At 42.8% G+C, this 20,299-nt stretch overlaps 1 protein-coding gene across 1 annotated transcript in view; it reads left to right on the top strand.

Annotated features, from left to right (window-relative positions):
- Positions 1 to 19,077, top strand: part of OPRD1 (opioid receptor delta 1) — a 41,794-nt gene extending 22,717 nt beyond the window's left edge. Inside the window, exons 2-3 of the mRNA XM_077480983.1 lie at positions 11,978 to 12,330; positions 15,367 to 19,077. Coding sequence (XP_077337109.1) covers positions 11,978 to 12,330; positions 15,367 to 15,899 — 886 coding nt within the window. The 3' untranslated portion in view covers positions 15,900 to 19,077. The remainder of the gene's footprint in view (positions 1 to 11,977; positions 12,331 to 15,366) is intronic.
- The last annotated feature ends 1,222 nt before the right edge of the window (positions 19,078 to 20,299 follow it).

Genomic DNA, 20,299 nt, shown 5'->3' with positions numbered 1-20,299 from the left:
AGTTTGTGTGATGTTCCCACAACAAACAATTGGACATACAACATTTATTTTTGTCCAACGTCTCATACGCTAAACAACATTATCTGTTGATGATGGCATGCAATTACACGTGCCAAATGTGAAGTAAAAATTGATATTTTAAAAAGCGGAAGGCTCATTTTTCTCTCAACAGTTATATGTGGCTAATACATTTGGGTTAATTGGCTTTGATAAGAGAGACGCCTTAAAGTGGTTCTAAAGCCTTAAAGTGTTACTAAACCCACACCAGTAAAATTAATCTGTATATGCAGTAAAGCATGCTTGATATACGTATTGTGGAACCTAATCCTTTGCATTGTGTAAAAAGTCTGCTTGATCCTGTATGCACAGATCCTCCCCTCCCTGCGCTGTCCCCATGGACAAGTCCAGATAACACAGAGCCTTTGGAGTCAGCCTGCACATGCTCAGTTTGGTGTGTATTGCTAGAGGTTTTTTTTTTCTAGGCGGAGTGCATGTGATTAGCACAGGACCAATCAGTACTGTCTTGCAGCCTCATATAACAGCTCAGTGCAGTATGAAAACTCCTCCTACAAGCTGCACCGGGAACTGATAGAAATCACAAGACTGCTATATTCTGCTGATGAGAAAAGGTATTTAGCTGTTTATATTTACTAAAATAATTGCATTTCCATGTTCTGTGTACTGTGGGAGATTAGGTATAGTGAATGCAGGGTCCTGGGTTTAGTAACACTTACATTTTTGTCTGAAAAGAAAAAACGCTGTTAGGAAACCTGGTGGGTGAACATGCATTCACTCATGTCAAACTGTCAATGTCAGATACTAAAGTATGCTTTTGTTTACTTACAATGTCTGTTTGTAGTGTGTGACAAGTACTTCCACTTTACAGGGCAAATTACCTTCTAATTTGCATATGTGCATACATTGGTTCCACTATGTGTGATGATAACTGATCCATGGTTTGATGATGTCTTTTGTGCAACCGTAATTTTAATTAAATCTGATGACAAGGTAATAGGAGCCCAAATCTTAGCAAACCTTTATTTTTCAAACACGTGAACATCCATTATTCTCGCTGTTTATGGCTAGCTTGAGAGACACTATGAAAATAAGTCTGCTAGAAACTGCAGGCATAAAAGCTAAGGATTTCTTTTGCTCTTTACACATATTGTAAGTTACGGCATGGATTTTTTTTTTACTGCTTCAGGGGTAGGGATGAGCTTCGTGTTCGAGTCGAACGTACGTTCGACTCGAACATTGGCTGTTCGGCCGTTCGGCGAATTCCGAACGTTTGGGCCGTTCGCGTCAAAATTCGAGTGGCGTGCGCGGACCACAATGCACTGCGGTGGCGCAGTGCATTGCTGGCTCATGATTGGCCAAGCATGCACTGTGACCCCGCATGCTTGGCCAATCGTAGCGCCAGCAGCGAGGAGAGCCATGATTGGCCACAGGCATCCTGCCTGTGGCCAATCATAGCTCAGGCTGTGTAGTGCACGCCCCACACTATATAAGGCCGCCTTTGAGGCGGCCTCGTGTAGTGTGTTAGCATCTGAAGCAGTGGGTGTTCTGTGTACCTTCAACACAGTACACACCAATCGTTTTTGGCTGATTTCCTATCTTGCTGCTGTGTAGTGGTTGTTGTCTGTGCCCTGACCGCAGTATACATCACTATATTCACCTCACCTATATAGCTAGTGATCTAGCTTTAACCACTTAACAACTGCCCATTGCCGATTAACGGCTTCAGGGCGGTTGTTTAACTCTGAGAGGCCGTTAATTAACGGCCTCCCAGAATTCTGCTCTCGCGCGCCCCCTGGGGCGCGCACTCGAGAGCATCCGTGACCGCCGGGTCCACAGGACCCGGCGCATCACGGATCACGGTAAACGGCCGCTCGTCGCGGCCATTTACCACGTGATCGCTCCGTCAAATGACGGAGTGATCACTTGTAAACAAACCGGCGTCATGTTATGACGCCGGTTCCTCCCTCCCCTCTCTGTACCGATCGGTACAGCGGAGGGGAAAGAGATCGGTGTCAGCAGCGATTTGGGCTGCATCTGCAGTGCCCACATCGCTGCTCACCGAATTTAACCCCTCAATTCCCTGCCAATACACTGCAATACCAGTGCATACTCTGCAGTACCCTGCCATTACTCTGCAGTACCCCGCCATTACTCTGCAGTACCCCGCCATTACTCTGCAGTGCAGTACCCTGCCATTACTCTGCAGTACCCTGCCATTACTCTGCAGTACCCCCCATTACTCTGCAGTACCCTGCCATTACTCTGCAGTACCCCGCCATTACTCTGCAGTACCCCGCCATTACTCTGCAGTGCAGTACCCTGCCATTACTCTGCAGTACCCTGCCATTACTCTGCAGTACCCCCCATTACTCTGCAGTACCCTGCCATTACTCTGCAGTACCCCCCATTACTCTGCAGTACCCCCCAATACTCTGCAGTACCCCGCCATTACTCTGCAGTACCCTGCCATTACTCTGCAGTGCAGTACCCTGCCATTACTCTGCAGTACCCCCCATTACTCTGCAGTAACCCCCATTACTCTGCAGTACCCTGCCATTACTCTGAAGTACCCCCCATTACTCTGCAGTAACCCCCATTACTCTGCAGTACCCTGCCATTACTCTGGAGTACCCCCCAATACTCTGCAGTACCCTGCTATTACTCTGTAGTACCCCGCCAATACCCCGCCAATACTCTGCAATACCCTGCCATAAATTGCCATACCCAGCCATACTCGGAGATACCCAGCCATACTCAGTGATACCCTGAAATACCCAGCCATAGACGCCCCCCACCCCTCACCGCCCTCCGGTGCTTCTACCAACTCGCCAGTACGATCAAAGCCAGAATCTTTTTTTTTTTTTTTTATTTCAGGCTTCCCAGCCTAGAGGTGAGATGTGGGGTCATAATGACCCCCAGATTTCACTGTAAAGAGGACCTGTCACCCCATATTCCTATTACAAGGGATGTTTACATTCCTTGTAATAGGAATAAAAGTGATCAAAAATATATTTTTGGCCACTAAGACCCAGGAAAAGGGATTTAAACTGGTGACGAGATGGTACAGATGCCCATCGACGATAAACCATTTCAACCCGGGAGTACCAGATACCTGCTGGCGGTGTCTTAGCTCCCGGGGAACCATGCTACACATATGGTGGGAATGCCCTCCGGTACAAAAGTATTGGCAACAGATATTCAAACTTTACTGTAAGCTGATGGCGACCTCTATACACCCCTCACCTGAAGTGGCTCTCTTATCTATACTCCCTGGTACATTCAAATCCATCAAAAAAGATATTTTACGACACTTCCTGGCGGCGGCCAGGGTAGTGATCCCCCGTCACTGGAGATCGATGATCATGCCTTCCCTTGGGGACTGGGCTATGGAGGTGGACCGCATAAGGGACCTGGAACGTCTGTTGGCAGAGGAATGTGGTAAAAATGAACAGTTTACTCTCACCTGGACATCTTGGTCCATGTTCCGATATTCCTCTGAGTTTATCTCCTGGGCTGAGCGTGGCCTGGACGACGTCGCACTGGGTCCATGATGGAGCGATTCTCGTCCCCTATCTCTGTGCCCCCTCTTCTATGTCCCTGATTCTCTTTCTTTTTTATATATTTCCATACACCCCTAGGAATACATCTAGCTAATGTACCATGGCTCCGACTTATCTAATGTTCCTGAACTGGTGTAAGAACCCTACGTAATATCTTCCCTGCAGATTTTTATATAACTTCGTCCGGAGTTCTGCGCGGGGGCCAGTTTTGAACCCCCCTGGCAGTACTGAAGACGAAAGGTTCTTTAGATTATACGATGTATTTATTTTACTCTTTCTGTATGTATTTGCTTATGTGTATATATATGTATGTATATGTATATGTATATATATATATATATTTTTTTTTTTTCTTCTCTATTTTCCTTTTCCCCTTCCCCCGCAAACATGGATTGGTCTCATTGACGGTTTCCTGGAAGGCCTTATTTACGTGCTGTCAATCCATTTATATGTAACATAGACATGTTTTTGTTCAGGCATATACGAAGCATACTGTTGGTGTATCTTGTTACTGCTTGTGTTGTTTACCTTCTCTTTCTCACCCTTTTTTTCTGAATAAAATAAGATTGAATTAAAAATATATTTTTGGGGAAAAAAATGTCAAACTAAAATAAATAAAGTAAAATGAACAATAAAAAAAAAAGCGCCCATGTCCCCATGTGCTCGCATGCAGAAGCGAACGCATGCGTAAGCCCCGCCCACATATGAAAACGGTGTTCAAACCACACATGTGAGGTATCGCCGAGAACGTTAGAGCGAGAGCAATAATTCTAGTCCTAGACCTCCTCTGCAACTCAAAACATGTAACCAGTAAAAAAAAATTTAAGCGTCGCCTATGGGGATTTTTTAAGTAGCAATGTTTGGCGCCATTCCACGGGCATGTGCAATTTTGAAGAGTGACATGTTTGATATCTATTTACTCAGCATAACTTCATCTTTCACTTTATACAAACATTGGGCTAACTTTACTGTTTTTTTTGTTTGTTTTTTAAGCACAAAACTGTTTTTTCCCCCAAAAAAACGCGTTTGAAAAATTGCTGTGCAAATACCGTGTGAGATAAAAATTTGCAACGACCACCATTGTATTCTCCAGGGTCTTTTGGTATGCATATGCTGTGTGTGTGAAATAACCTGATAATATGACAATTTTGTGGAAAAAAAAAAAAAGGAAATAGGCCGTCAGTACTTCAGGTGTGATCAATTTTCAGATATTGGCACCATAGCTTGTGGACTCTATAACTTTCACAAAGACCAAATAATATCCACCAATTTGTACTTATTTTTACCAAAGATATGTAGTAGTATGAATTTTGGCCAAAATTTATGAAGAAAAAATTACTAATCTGCTAAATTTTATAACAGAAACGAAGAAAAATTAATTTTTTCGCAGAATTTTCGGTCTTTTTTCTTTTATAGCACAAAAAATAAAAAACTGAGAGGTGATTAAATACCACCAAAAGAAAGCTCTATTTGTGTGAAAAAAAGGACAAACATTTCCTATAGGTCCAGTGTTGCATGACTGAGTAATTGTCATTCAAAATGTGAGGGCACCGAAAGCTGAAAATTGGTCTGGTTATTAAGGGTGTTTAAGTGCCCAGTGGTCAAGTGGTTAATAATAGAGCTTGCAGTCAGTAGTGTTAGGAGATAGTGCGTGCTATCTGCGTGCTCTGTACCCAGTACATACCGCTATAATATAGGGCAGGCCCCTACTTTCAAACATCCAACTTACAAACATCTCCTACTTGCAAACGCAAGGAGACAGCAGCAAGTGAGATGAAAAAAGATGGACGACAAAACAAATTATACAGGGGTGATAACCCTTCCCTATGTTTTCCAAAAAGCTTAAAAATAGTTTTTTTGACTGGAGCTACACTTTAAAAATGTACCAGTTGAAAATTACAAACAGATTCAACTTAACACAACAAACCTACACAGTCCCTATCTTGTTTGCACCGCCTGTATACTGCTGTTCTGAGTATATAGGGCCTGGGGGCCACACGCATTTCCTTTTTTTAATATGGGTACGGGGTTCCCCTTAATATGCGTACAAGACCCAAATAGGCTGGTAATGGGCAGGGAGGGCTACCCATGCCATTTTTCTCAATGATTTTCAACCATATTGCAGGAACCAGATATAACATTAAAACCGCAAGCAGTTTTAAATGGTGTTATTTCTGTTTAATGTCATTTTGTGCAGGGACTGTTCTAAACACGGGAAACACGTGGCACTTCACAGGCATACTACAGACACCCCCCAGGCACCATATTTAAAGGAATATTTCACCTTTTTTTTTTTCACTTTAATCGTCATTAAAATCAGTGCTCCCGCCAAAACGGCAGTTTTTAAAACTTTTTTTTGCAGTGACCCATGTCCCCTGAGGCAGGAGGCAGGTCCCCAAACCCTTTTTAGGACACTATCTTGCATATTAGCCGTTAAAATTAGCACTTTCCATTTCGAACGTTCGAGTCCCATAGACTTCAATGGGGTTCGAACGTTCGTATCGAACGCGGGGGTCGTTCGCAAGTTCTGGTGCGAACCGAACCGGGGGGGTGTTCGGCTCATCCCTATTCAGGGGCAACCTGTATGTATCCCTAGACAGAGTGGGAAAAGAGAACAGGCTGTATTGAAGACTTTAGATCAGGGGTCTCAAACTAGTGGCCCTCCAGCTGTTTGCGAAACTACATGTTCCATCATGCCTCTGCCTGTGAGAGTCATGCTTGTAACTGTCAGCCTTTCAATGCCTCATGGGACTTGTAGTTTCACAACAGCTAGTTTGAGACCCCTGCTTTAGATAATGCATTTGTTGGAATATAATTGGGAACTAACAGAATCCCTGGACTTCATAAAGACTGGTGCATGCAGATTTTGCAAAAGTGTCTCTCATGCCTTCTAAAAGTACAGTAAAGAATGCACTAAATTCATATACATCACCTGTCTAGAACTTGTACTTGAATTTGGCTCATGCTTTGTTACTTTCGCAAAATCTGTCTGAGCCAGTTTTTCTCTATATGCTAAAAGAGAATTGGTCTTAATTAGCTCCACTTTTACATTTGGCACATTCAATGCGACACAAATTAGAGAAAATTAGAGATGCTAAAATTTATATTGGTTGATCCTGACCAATGGCGTCTGGCTAACTACTATTTAGGCTCTGGTAAAATGGCGTCAGCCTCACTTCCTGATGACGCACGCTTGAGCGTGAAATGCATAAAAGAGAGGCTTGACACGTAAATTGAAAGGAGCCCTCCACTTCTGCTGGGTAGTTGGAACACACGCCGCTAGTCACACAGTGGTGCGGGACTGGTTATACAAACCCTCGAGCTGCTTTTGTGCCTTTCTGCATCTGAATGGACATATGTAAGAGCAGCTTTTAAAATAAAAAAGCAATATTACACTATACCTGCCTTCTGTGGCTCTTTGTGGCTGAGCCAATTCCACAGAGTCTCGTGATGGGAGACAGATGATAGTTGATAATGGAAAGAGTTTCTTCCACGTTCCACTGCATATCCGACTGTGATCGTATGGTAGCCACACATGGAAGAGTGAAATAGATGTGGAGATAGACCTATGAACTGAGGAGGTTCTCACATTACATGCTTTATGGTCACTTGTTGGCCGAGGAATTCTGGTGAGTGCATTTTAAAGCCACTTCGGGTGAAGCACTATTGTGTTTGAAGTTTGGGAGCACATATTATTTTAGAAGCACTGTGTTGGAGCATACATTGAAGAATTGTCTATATAGACATTTATGGACTTTGATGTAAATTGATGAATTGTGTTTTTTTGATCACTTGTATTTACCAGTATATAAGGAATTATTAATTTATCACTTATATAGTTTTATCCAGGTAGCACCCTTTATACACACTTTTTCATGAATTATTAGTATCGTATTTATCAGCGTATAACACGCACTTTTCCCCCTTAAAATCGGGGGAAAGTCGTGGGTGCGTGTTATACGCAGATCCCCACTGTCTGGGAGTCTAAAATACTGAGCGCCGCCGAAAAAGACCGAGCGCCGCCGAAAAAGACCGAGCCGTCTGCTCGGCTCCGCTCGTAGTCCCGCCTCCCTGCTGTTTCTGAAGCGAGTGCTGCCGAAAAAGACCGAGCCGACTGTACTGTGTACTCGGCTTGGCTCGGCTTGCAGTCCCGCCAAGCTGAATACACAGTAGAGTCGGCTCGGTCTTTTTCGGCAGCGCTCGCTCCATAAACAGCAGGGAGGCGGGACTACGAGCGGAGCCGAGTAGACGGCACGGTCTTTTTCGGCGGCGCTCGGTCTTTTTCGGCGGCGCTGGCTCGGTCTTTCTCGGCGGCGGGATATTTAAACATGGGCAAGGCTGCAAACGGCGCTGGGCAAGCTGGAAATGACACTGGCAAGCTGTAAATGACACTCTGCAAGGCTGAAAACAGCGCTGGGCAAGCTGCAAATGATGCTGGGCAAGCTGCAAATGACACTGATCATTCTGCAATGATGGACAAGGCTGCAGATGCACACTGATAAGGCTGCATTGACGGGCATTTAAATGTAAGTTTTTTTTTTTCCTTAACTTCCCTCCTAAAACTTTTTTCCTTAAAATGCCCTCCTAAACTTGGGGTGCGTGTTATACGCCAGTGCGTGTTATACCCCGATAAATACGGTATATCAATAATTTTAGGTGCAGCACTGGGATATTTAGTTATTGACGCCGTAACCTTTAATTTTTCACAAAATATAAAAGATGATGATGTTAGGATTATTCTTCCCCTGTGATCAGTCAAACTCCAGGCTTCTCAAGGTGAAGGTAATTTATTCAAAATGTAGCAGTACATTCTGAGTGATGCTTATAAGCCAAAGGATGGAGCAGAAATCACACAGAGGGATGTACAGCCCCCCTCCTAATGCTTACAATAATACAGCTATAATGCTTCTATTGGCTGAGGAAACACTGATAGCTCCTGGTTCATCATGGTACATACTTTATTTGCTAATCAGTGTTCCCGTACAATCTGTTACCATCAGGGCAGCCATCAGAAATTTTGGGGCCCCTTAAAGAGCTTTAGGCCTGGGCCCCCCGGGGCACGACCCCCAACATTCTCCAGGGCCCGCCCACTGGTCGTCCCACTGAATCGGCCCACTGACCATCCCACGAGTTCTTCGGTGCACCCATTTTTATTTTAACACTCTTACATATAGTCAGCCTAAGACCCCTTTCACACTGCAGACATTTTTCAGGCGCTATAGCGCTAAAAATAGCGCCTGCATAGCGCCTGAAAAAAGCGGCTCCATTCACTCCAGTATGAAAGCCAGAGGGCTTTCACACTGGAGTGGTGCGCTGGCAGGGCATCCGAAAAAGTCCTGCCAGCTGCCTCTTTGGAGTGATGAAGGAGCGGTGAACTCACTGCTCTTCCTCCGCTCATGCCCATTGAAATCAATGGGGCAGCGCTGCGATACCAGAAAAACGCCGCTCCGGCGGCATTTTGCGGGCAGATTTAGCCCCTTTTTGCCCGCTAGCAGGGGGTTAAAACCACCCCACTAGTGGCAGAATAGCGCTGCTAAGACGACGGTAAAGCAGCGCTGCCTTATTGCTGATGATGGTGGCGGCACAGTGTGAAAGGGGTCTTAGGGTGTCCCATCCAAGAAAAAGGAGATAAACAGCACATGGGGGCACAGTCAGCAGGACACATTAAATTGCGACTTACCCTCCATGCTGCACTCTCCGATCTGTTTTTGGTGTCCCTGCCCATGTGCACTGTCGACGAGCTTGCACTCCCCCTGGCCCTGTCTTGCCCATCACAGTCCAAGTCCAGCAAATCCTTAGGCTCTGCCTCCACAGGGATGGATAAGCAGAGAATTAGCCGCTGTGAGTGTAATCTCTGCAAGCTTTCTTTTTCTTTCCGCCCCCTCCTCTCCCCAATAGCAAACTGAGGGTGCAGGGGGGGGGGGGGGATGCTGGCGAACATTACATTAGTGATCTCTTAATGTTTCCTCTATCCTCCTCCTCAGCCGATAAACTGTTAGTGCTGGTGGTAGCAAAGGCGATCTCTTCATATTTACTTTCCTCCTCTCCTGCTGTGAGCCGATAACAGATAAGCAGGGGGGTTGTGCTAGCGATGTTAAGTTTTGTGATCTCTTTTTTTCTCTGCTCAATGGTAACACCTTGATTGTTGGGGGGGGGCTCTGGGCCCCTGGAGATAGGCGGGCCCCTTACAGGTGTAATGCCTGTACCCCCCTGATGGCGGCCCTGGTTACCATATATGGTAAAGCCTAATCACTCTATATTTTACTATGGGGTCAGTTAAAACAAAAGATATAGCAAGTTAATACAACATGTGCTCAGATACCATCTTAAAAATCAGTCTCGGGTATTTTTAATAATCACACAATAAACATTTAAAACTTTTCTAACATTCAACGCTTTAAAAACCCCTACAGGTCATCAGTTTAGAGTTATGCAGGAGCACTGGTGCTAAAATGATTGCTTTCACTCTGGCGTGCGAGCTGATATATAACATGTGCAGGATAATTGCCATTTTTATACATAGGTGCCCCAACGCACACATTTTGGTACGTGTGGGTGTGTATGTGGGGGGACTCTAAAAAAATTATTTATTTTTTACATGCCTCCTTATATTGTTAAAATAATTTTGGTTTCATTTTTATTTATTGTTACATAACTTTTATTGTTATCACATAGGGGACCAATAGCCCTCTAAGTGATAGCATATAGGTGACAGGTTCTCTTTATGGAGACACCGGCAGTCTGTTAGACCCTGGATGTCTCTTCTCTAATCTACTGCAGCTGATGGAACACAGACCATGTTCCATCAGCTGTTTACCCCAGCACTGATCTCAGAGAATGACAGCTCCAGTCCAGAAAGTGATGTCATACACATCACCTCTCGGTCTGTGTACAAGATGGAGGCTGAGAAAACGGAGGTCCGCTAAGCTCCCGTTGCCCCAGTGATACCCGCCATGACAGCACCAGGCCTACAGGTGGGATAGCGGAGCCTTGTGAGCATGATGAGGGGGAAGTTGGCACATAGCAGCAGTGGTGGGAGTGATAGGTGGCTTCACAGCTGCTTCTATCACTCCCACATGAAAGTCGACTTTACTAAAGTACACACACTCCCCGACACTATAGTAGCCGGCAGTATGTAAAAAAACACATCTTCAGCACTGTGAAAATCAAAAACCCCAGCAAGTGGCTGGGGATTTGGATTTTACCACCCCCTTTTCCTGGCACCCTAAGGCAGGTACCAGGAGGTAGCAGGCAGAAGGTACCAGAATAATGCCTACGCATAATGCAATGTTTCCTTGGAAAAATGTAGTCAGAGGGAGGCATTGCATGTAACCACCATAGTATATATATATATATATATATATATATATATACTGCTTCAGCCCCAGACTAGAATTTCAGAGATGCCATCCTCAACAATTTTGGGGCAATAAAACCCAAAGCATAGAAAACCGAATTTTGATGCTTTTTTACAAAAGCACAAACCAATGCGATGAGAATCACTATGGCAATCTTTACTTATACAATGATAATGAAACAAGATTTTATTGACACTATGTATTAGGGTCAACCTAAGGGTTAGAACTAAATTAGGGTTTCTGACATCTAAGGTACTTTTTTATTTTTATCAGTGAAAAAAACAGACTAGTCTTATTTTTAAAGCCCACTTCATATTTTGTTACTAAAATGCAGTCAGCCTGCATATACAGTAATAAATATGGGATTCTTTTACTTTTTTGTAGTAACTGCTCAGTGTTTAGTAGGGGTTAAAGTACCTTATGCTGGCAGCACATAGGGGAGTCGGACAGCAGCTGCACATAGCTCCAATCAGCAGCAATATATGTTTCAGTCATTTTAGTTAGTCACTAAAAGGAATCACTTTGACAATACCCTTTTCCTCCCTACCTATGTACAACCAGTGACATTAGAAGAAAAAAAAAGGGTAGCCATGTCTTGCTTTTATGTGCTGGAATTGTATTAGCTATGTGCCAGCAAGTGGTTAGCACTTCCACCTGACAGCACCAGGGTCGTTGGTTTGCATTCCAACCGTGGCACAGCCCGCTTGGAGTTTGCATGTTCTCCCTGTGCCTACATGGGTTTCCTTCCACACTCCAAATACATGCTGGTAGGTTAATTGCCCCCTGTCTAAATTGGCCCTAGTATGTGTATGTACAGTATGAACATACATACAAACATAACCCTAACCCTAAACTGAGTTAGGGACCTAGATTGTACATTCCTTGAAGGCAGGGACTGATGTGAAATTTAATGTACAATATATATGTAAAGTGTTGCATACATTGGCAGTACTATATATTGCAGGTACCTGTAACAAATAAATGTAGGGTTCTTTGCAGAAAATTATCCTTTAAGATTATAGTATTTTCTGTTCTTCACAGATACACCAAGATGAAGACAGCAACCAACATTTACATCTTCAATCTTGCCTTGGCCGATGCACTGGCAACCAGCACTTTACCTTTTCAAAGTGCCAAGTATCTCATGGAAACCTGGCCATTTGGAGAAGTTCTCTGCAAAGTCGTATTATCTATAGACTACTACAACATGTTCACCAGTATTTTCACCCTGACCATGATGAGCGTGGATCGTTATGTAGCTGTGTGCCATCCTGTGCGAGCATTGGACTTTAGAACCCCCTCAAAAGCCAAAGCTGTAAATGTCTGCATATGGATTCTGTCATCAATTATTGGAGTGCCAATCATGGTTATGGCAGTCACCAAAACAAATAAAGGTAATTGTGAGCTTTAATGTTGTCTGTACATGGCATGATAAGGAATACCTAATACTGAATTAAACTATGCCCCAAATTGTAGTGCAGAGATGTCTATAGATACCTATGGTAGGCCTAGGTGCCTACACACTTTACCTGTCAGTAGATTGTTTTTGTTAGAGTGATAGAATCACTTTAAGGTAATAGTTTAAGATCCTTAAATATCATGGGAATTCTAAAACATGAACTTGAATGTATGCATTTTTTCAACATACATAACTTTGTAACTATGTAATATAAAGTATAAGAATGGTCCATACACTGAAAAGAAAATAGTTAACATTTCCTTAAACTTACTGACTATAGTATCAATCAGATCACAGCTTCCTCCATTTTTATTTGCATATAGTCTCGTTTAAAAATGGCATTAGGCAATCAGTACCACACTATAAAAAATCATTATTTATAATTAACTATTGCAATTTCGACTATTTATGAGGCAGAACTTTTTTTCATTTTGGATAACCTTCATGTGATATACAGTACAATTCTATATACAAAAAGACACTATTTGATTTAATTTTTTTTTTCATTTTTTGCCATTGGTGTATGTTTGATACAAATATGGCAGCATTTTGAATTTTTTTTATACAACAGCCAGCATAAGCCAAAGATTATTTGTACTAATGTGTGGATACTACTATTCATTGGCATTGTTTACAAAAGGGAGCCAATTTTCTTTTACATCTTCTGTACAAAAATGCTGATATAAGTCACTTTTTGCAGTCCTATGCAGATGAAGGATGTGTATGCTAAATTGTGTCAGTGTACTGTATGTAACATGTAAATACAAACAACACTTCATTTGGAATTTCAGATGGATGTAAAAGCATATGCATAATAATGCATTTTTTTTTTTTTTAAATATAAAGATAAATGTATTTTATTATATATATATATATATATATATATATATATATATATATATATATATATATATATATATTTAATATCATTTGCATCTTCTGATAACAATTTATGTGTCAAAAAGGACACATGTACATATAAGCCCTTGACTTGAACCTGTACTTTACCAATGGAGGTTCACTTTATCCACCCAAGCAGCATATTGTTTCTTTACTTTTATTACTATGCCACTTTGTTAAGATATTGACAGCAAAAAAAGCCCGTGCTTACACAGGGCTGTGGAGTCCCGGTGTGACAGCACTAATTAGGCCAGCATTATCACATAGAGTGACTTACCAGGTACTTCCTTTGGCTTCCAATGCTGAACAATGCAGTGGGAAAGCAAAGGAAAAATACGTATATTCTGGGTTGCCAGCTAGTGGATGGGAAAAGCAAACCTGTTCCTCTGCCCTAACTGGGTAAAGCACATGTTTGCGGTAAAGTACAACCGAGATTATATGTGAGTTCCACCCAAATGTCACCCTCTGTTAAAATTTGTTTTTGATAGTCATTACTTAAATGGCCCCTTCTTCAGTGTCTATTTATGTTACTGAAGTGCACCCCCTTAGGAGCCGCAGATGAACTGGGGTCCGCCACCCTGCACAGCCAGGCAAACCAAATTTTCACAGGCACTCCAGAGACAGAGAACAATCCATGGCTTTGTTTTATGTGGTTTATTGAGGGTTTATTGAGGGTTAATAACTTGGATGGGGATGGGAGGTTATGGGATGCCCACTTGACTTCAGCAACAAAACGTTGGCAACAACTTCAGGGACATCTTCCTATACACAGTCTATATACAGTCTCCTTGACACTCCTCCTGCACTTCACTTGCTTGCAGACTGCAGCTGGATCACTGTTAATGGATCTGACAGGCACAGTCAGATTTAGCAATAGCCCTTTGCAGGCAGGAACCCGAAGCCCTCTGTTGTGTAGCAGAATCAGCTTGTACTTTCCCTTCCTATGGCTACTGGTCCCAGCATCACCTCTTCAGGCACTGCCAACCCACCTGGCTGCAGCTGCCCCATTCACTAGCCCTCCAGACTAACTTTCCTCCACAGTCCCCCAGACTGACTCACACTAACCCACCCGTGTGACTCTGCAGGAGATCTCCCAGGGAAGGAATGAAGAGCTGACACACCACTGTCTTTAGGGAGACCTGGCTACATGTGGTAGTAAATCCCAAGTAGGGCTTCTCTACTCACACTGTCCCTCTCTTGCTCCCGTACCGCCAGGACGGGCTTCCTCCATGTTATATGGCAGGATCCTTCCAGCACCCAGCTCATGATCACCCCCTAGACTTGGGGGTACCCCAGAGGGCCACGACAGCCTCCACAGCACTGTATCTACATCTTCCACCCTACTGCCCCTGCTGGCATGGCTCATGCCTATTTATGAAGTAAGCTTTGCCCCCTGCCAGCCCTTTACAGGGAATTGGCCAAGATTCTCATAAATATTCCAGGCAGCTCCTCCTAATCTCCACCTACTAGCTCTAGAAGTTTCTATAACATTCTAGACTGGGGGTGGCACCAGAGCAGCTGTCAGGATGAGTCATTCAGCTCTGACTCACTGAACCCTGACCCAGATTCACAGCTCAGGCCTAGCCCCTAGCCCTGACTAAATTTACCTACACTAAAAAAAACATACTAACAAACCTACATTAACAACTAGCACACACTAGAGGGCGCTACATTACTGTGTCTGCACAAGTGTTTATAACAGACGTGGATCAGCATTCATTTCTATTGTGGGAACTCGTGTTGGCACAATTGTGCAAAGATGTTGACATTGCTAGGCAATGGGCAGACTTTAGCAGCAGGTTTCAGAAGAAGGAATGTTTTATGTAATTTCAATTAGAAATTTTATGTATAGTGAAAACACCTGTACTTGATGAACGTAAAAATAAACAGAAAAAACAGAACAAATTGAGCTGCCACCAATAGGGCTTCTATTTGTCCGTTACTATAAATAAAGTTACTTTAAGGTGAGGACGGCGCTACCATATTTGGAATTCGTTTTTGTTTTTTTCTATGTGTAATAACAGAGGGTAAATCAGTTACTAACAAGTTCCTATCTCCTCTACTTCTACAGCTGGTACAATAACCTGCATGCTTCAATTTCCTCGCCCCGATTGGTACTGGGATACTGTTACCAAAATCTGTGTCTTCATCTTCGCTTTTGTGATTCCAGTCATGGTAATTACAGTATGCTATGGGTTAATGATCCTTCGCCTTCGTAGTGTACGCCTCCTGTCTGGATCAAGAGAGAAAGATCGCAACCTACGCCGCATAACGCGTATGGTTCTAGTAGTGGTGGCTGCCTTCATCATCTGTTGGACACCCATCCATATCTTTGTTATTGTGTGGACCATGGTGGAAATTGACAAGAGGAATCCCTACGTTGTGGCAAGCTGGCATTTCTGTATTGCCCTGGGATACACCAATAGCAGCCTAAATCCAGTGCTTTATGCCTTCTTAGATGAAAATTTCAAAAGATGTTTCCGAGAGTTCTGCCTACCCTTTCGTACGCATGCTGAACAGAGTAGTTTCAGCAGAGCCCGTAACACTACCCGGGACCAAGTATCCACTTGTGCTCAGTCACATGCTCCAGACAAGCCGGTATGACTAGACATGGATGGCCGAAGGAGAGGATCCCGAGGCCGACGAGGAGAAGATCTGAACTCAGAAGTAACTCAGGTTACCAGTACCACCGAATTTTAGCAGTAGGTACATTGGGCCTAACTTTATATGCTGTTCCAGAATACAAAGGCATTGTGACACTTTCCTATGATTACTACTGTGTTCTGGATTTCTTCAAACTCCTTCAATCTCTTCCTACAGAGCAGACAATCAGACTCGTTTTCTTGGTAAAGAGTTTATAAGTGATATTGCTACCTAAATATCTTCCATATAATTGAATTTTTGACTATACTTTTAGCTGTGAACAAGTGTCCAATCATTGAAAGATTTCACAGTTAAAGCAAGTCCAGTCCATGGACTACAACATTTTCCTCCTGATCTCAGTTTTAATATCTCTGCTTTGCCTTGAGCCAATGTACTCTACATCCTCAAAAGAAGAGTTTCTTCTTTACAAATCTTCAAGCCTTGTGCAGAATGAAGACATTTTTCAGGTGTTGTTTGATTGTCTTTAAAGTCTATCAGGTCTTGCTGAACAAGACCTGTTATGGCCAGTACAGGACAAAGCATCTACTCAAACAGAAGAAAGGTACCTGAACTTACCATCAAACAAATAGTCAGCTTCTTATCAGAAATGTATGCTTAAGAATTTTATCTGGGCAAGGGCCAAACACCATTGAAAGGCCTGAATCAATCAGATTTTTTTCAGAAAGGAAGCAATAAACAACTTGCACAAAGAACTTGAATTCTCTTACGAGAAATACGGTTGAATACAGAAGAGTCTTCTTAGTCCTTTGACTTTATACATAACTGACTTACTGCCACCTCAAGTATATAAATAAAACAGCTGTACGTTTTGGTAGATTTCACAAAAGGTGCATACAATCCCATTATCATTATATATATTTTTATCTTTCTATAAGAAGTATTCGAAAGATGCACATCACAAAATGGCAATGGAACAAGACTTTAATTGATGTTATTACTAAGGTCTGTTGCCTAGTAATTTGTATTGTGTCCCTTAAAGGGATATTTAGAGTGCAGACAGGGTTTAAGTTTATGTAAATAAGATGTAAATCATGTCAAGGTCTGTTAAAAGAAGTGGCGTTGATATTGCTGTGTAATATTCCCAAATAAGTATAGTGAGAGAGAAAGAAAAGAGAAGAGAAAGAACTAAATTTGATAAAGATGTACATATTTCTACTTACTTGGCTATGTACAAAACATGTATATACATTAATTATGAATATTTGATATAAATTATATATGAATATTATATTATACTGCCAAAACTGTCTGAAAATTTTCCACTCAAAATATTTCTGCTCCCTCCTCCATCTTTAAAAAGTCGCCAGGAAGATATATTTTGAAACGGCAGTATTGTTAGGCTTTTTGTGCCCATTTTGTTGATGGGCATGCACAATGTAGAAATAGAAGTATATTCCAATAATGGCATGGTAGATAATATTCCCTGATAGACGCTTACTGCTCAATCACCAACCTTGAGCACAGCTATGTGTTTCCCACTCATATTTTGTTGTTCTTTAGAAGGAATCTGCCACTTTTCTACAGACCCGTCAAATAGGTAAACTCCATTCTTTAAGTGTTACTAAACCCACAACCATAAAATCAGTCTGTATATGCAGTAAAGCACGCTTGTAATACTCATTTTGGAACCTAAGGGGTTAATCCTTTGTATTGTGTAAAAAGGCTGTTTAATCCTGTATGCACAGATCCTCCCCTTCTTCCACTGACTTCAAACCATGTCTGGATAAGACAGAGTTACTGGAGTCAGGCTGCACATGCTCCGTTTGGTGTGTATTGCTGGAGATTTTTCTTTTTTGGGAGAATGCATGTGATCAGCACAGGGCCAAACAGCTCTGTTCAGACAGAGGGTCAGAAGTCCTGCATCCTGATAGAACAGCCAGTGCAGTATGAAAACTTTTCCTACAAGCTTTTACCAGGCACTAATAGAAGTCACACTGTTATATACTGCTGAGAATGATGATGATGATGAGAACGGGTATTTAGCAGTTTATGTTTACTAAAATAATTGCATTTCCATGTTTAGTTTACTGTGGGGGACCGGTGTTTGATCAGATAGTGTCCCCCATCAGATTGTGCCCGCCCTGTACTGCGCTTGCGCAGTATGGGGGACAAGGAGAAGTCGAACATCTTCGAAGATAAACGGCGCCTGCGCAGAGAGTCCAGGTTCAAGCCCCACCATCCAATTGAACATAGAGTTAGAATATAAAATAGCCGTGCGAAGCGAGGCCGTGCCCTGAAGCGTGGCGAGCGAAGTGAGCCTGCGAGGGGTCCTGTTACTATCAGCAACCCAATGTTCACTTGGATGCTGGGCCTTTAACCTGGACTCAGTGCACAGGCGCCGTTCTCCTTCTGAGATGTTCGGCTTCTCCTTGTCGCTGAGCCTGCGCAGTATGGCCTGGACACTATTCGATAGGCGGACACTTTGTGTCAGAACACCGGCTCTGGGTTCAGTAACACTTTAATTAAAAGTGGTCACTCATTATCAAATCACATACTCATTATGGGTTCAGCTTTACTACCTTGGAATTATTATGTAGACGAGAAGTTAGAGAGCGGCTGTTCGAACTGACTGCAGCATACTTCTGAAAAACATCTGTTCATATGGGAGCTGAACTTGCTTCCTTTTTTAAGGGTCGTGCTCCAGAATTATCATCCTGATTTCACTCCCAAGTGTGTCATTGACACAGAAGAAGCAGGTGCATGTTAGATGATCTGACATCTGGTAAGCACATGCTTGTTTAAGGTCAATGACCCATCAAGTAGTAAAGCAAGAATAGAAATACAGCTTTGTATCATATGGAAATATGTAAAAAAAATAGGCAAAGGGCAAATGAATAGTTACCGATGTTGCTTGTAAACTCCATGCAGCTGATCTTTTACCAATACTGATTTACTATGCCTTACTCTGCACTGCGTCTCTATGCGAAGGCCACCATTTCGGTAGACAAAGAGCTTTGCTTCCTTTACTCCAGCAAGACACCATCACATCTCACTCTTAATCTCCTGAAATAAGAAGTGCCTAGGGCTCATAATGCTGATTTACAGCAATGAGGTTGTAAGCGCAGGAGTGCCTAGGCACACTCACATACAGGGAAGTACATAGCTATTTGTTTAGAATCTCAAGACAAAAGGTATTTTTTCGGATACTGCTTAGGTACAACTAACATAATTTCTAAATGTTCCTTATTACATAGCAATTCTTCACTTTTTACGTTTAGGTCCAATAAAAATAAGTAATTGAAGACAGTTCCCATATTTCTATCCTGACAGGTTCCTTTTAAAAGTCGCTAAAACATTTACTATATCAGATGAAAAATCTTCATCTGTGCTCATTGTAACTGTGACAGATGCTAGCTGTTGAGACAGCAATGGCACTGCTACTGATAATGGGCCCCCTGCAGTTTTGCTTGGCTGGGAAAGTTGGATAGCTGCAAAAGGACAATAAGTGGATTTTTTCACAAGTCTGGCTGAAGTCTGTGTGCCATTTTAATAACAGCGCTGCCTCCTGCATGACATTCTCAGGGTTAGGTGTGTTATTAGGTGCAAGTTTTATCTACAGTTGCTGTCCAACAAAACTGAGTATATTTATTTTCTAAGGGGATCTGTACTTGTCTGATTCTAACCTTATGTAGCACTTACCCCCGAAGGAGGGGCTGAATTTTTCCGGGCTTACCGATTACCTCCACCAGCTCATACTCGTTGTCCTTGTCTAGGGGTTCCCAGTGTTGATGACTCAGTAACTGTAGAGACCGACACTTCGATTCCTTGTTAGGATTTTTATTTTGCATAAAACAGTTGAACAAACTCAGTCTCTCAGTTGGGAATAGAGGGTATCAGGGTAAAGTTTAGCTCAGGTGCTTGGAACTGCTGACTTCAAAAAAGGTCTCTCTGTACATAATCCAGGGAATAGCCACCCGCAACTGGATTCCTTAACTGTTGGATACATCCTTGACCTTGGATCTAGCAGCCAACAAGTAATTCTAGCCTTGCAAAGTCTCTCACACAGACTTGGTTGAAAAACGTAGTTGTAACCGGAAGGATAGCGGTAGGAACTTTTCTTACTGTACCAGAATCTTGCAGCTAGTCCAGCGAAACCGTAAGAAATGTGGATTCAATCAATGTCCATAGCAGCCCAGCTTCCAGCCTCATGCATGGCCCTCTTACTGAAGAGTGCTCCCCTGGTTGCATGAGGAGTTGCTGGGCCTCTCCAAACCCGAGACGGCACCGGAAAACACCTTGGAATCCTCCTTCTAGTTACTGCGCCTCGAACTAGCCAGTTCTGAGGCTCGGAAACGTATGGATCCACACCCCAGGCCATGAGGGCCTCTGGGAGCTGGTCA

The sequence above is a fragment of the Lithobates pipiens genome, unplaced genomic scaffold, assembly GCF_037356315.1.
Source record: "Lithobates pipiens isolate NorthernLeopardFrog02 unplaced genomic scaffold, aLitPip1_a1.2 Scaffold_16, whole genome shotgun sequence".
NCBI lineage: Eukaryota > Metazoa > Chordata > Amphibia > Anura > Ranidae > Lithobates > Lithobates pipiens.
This window is presented reverse-complemented; position numbering and strand designations above follow the sequence as displayed.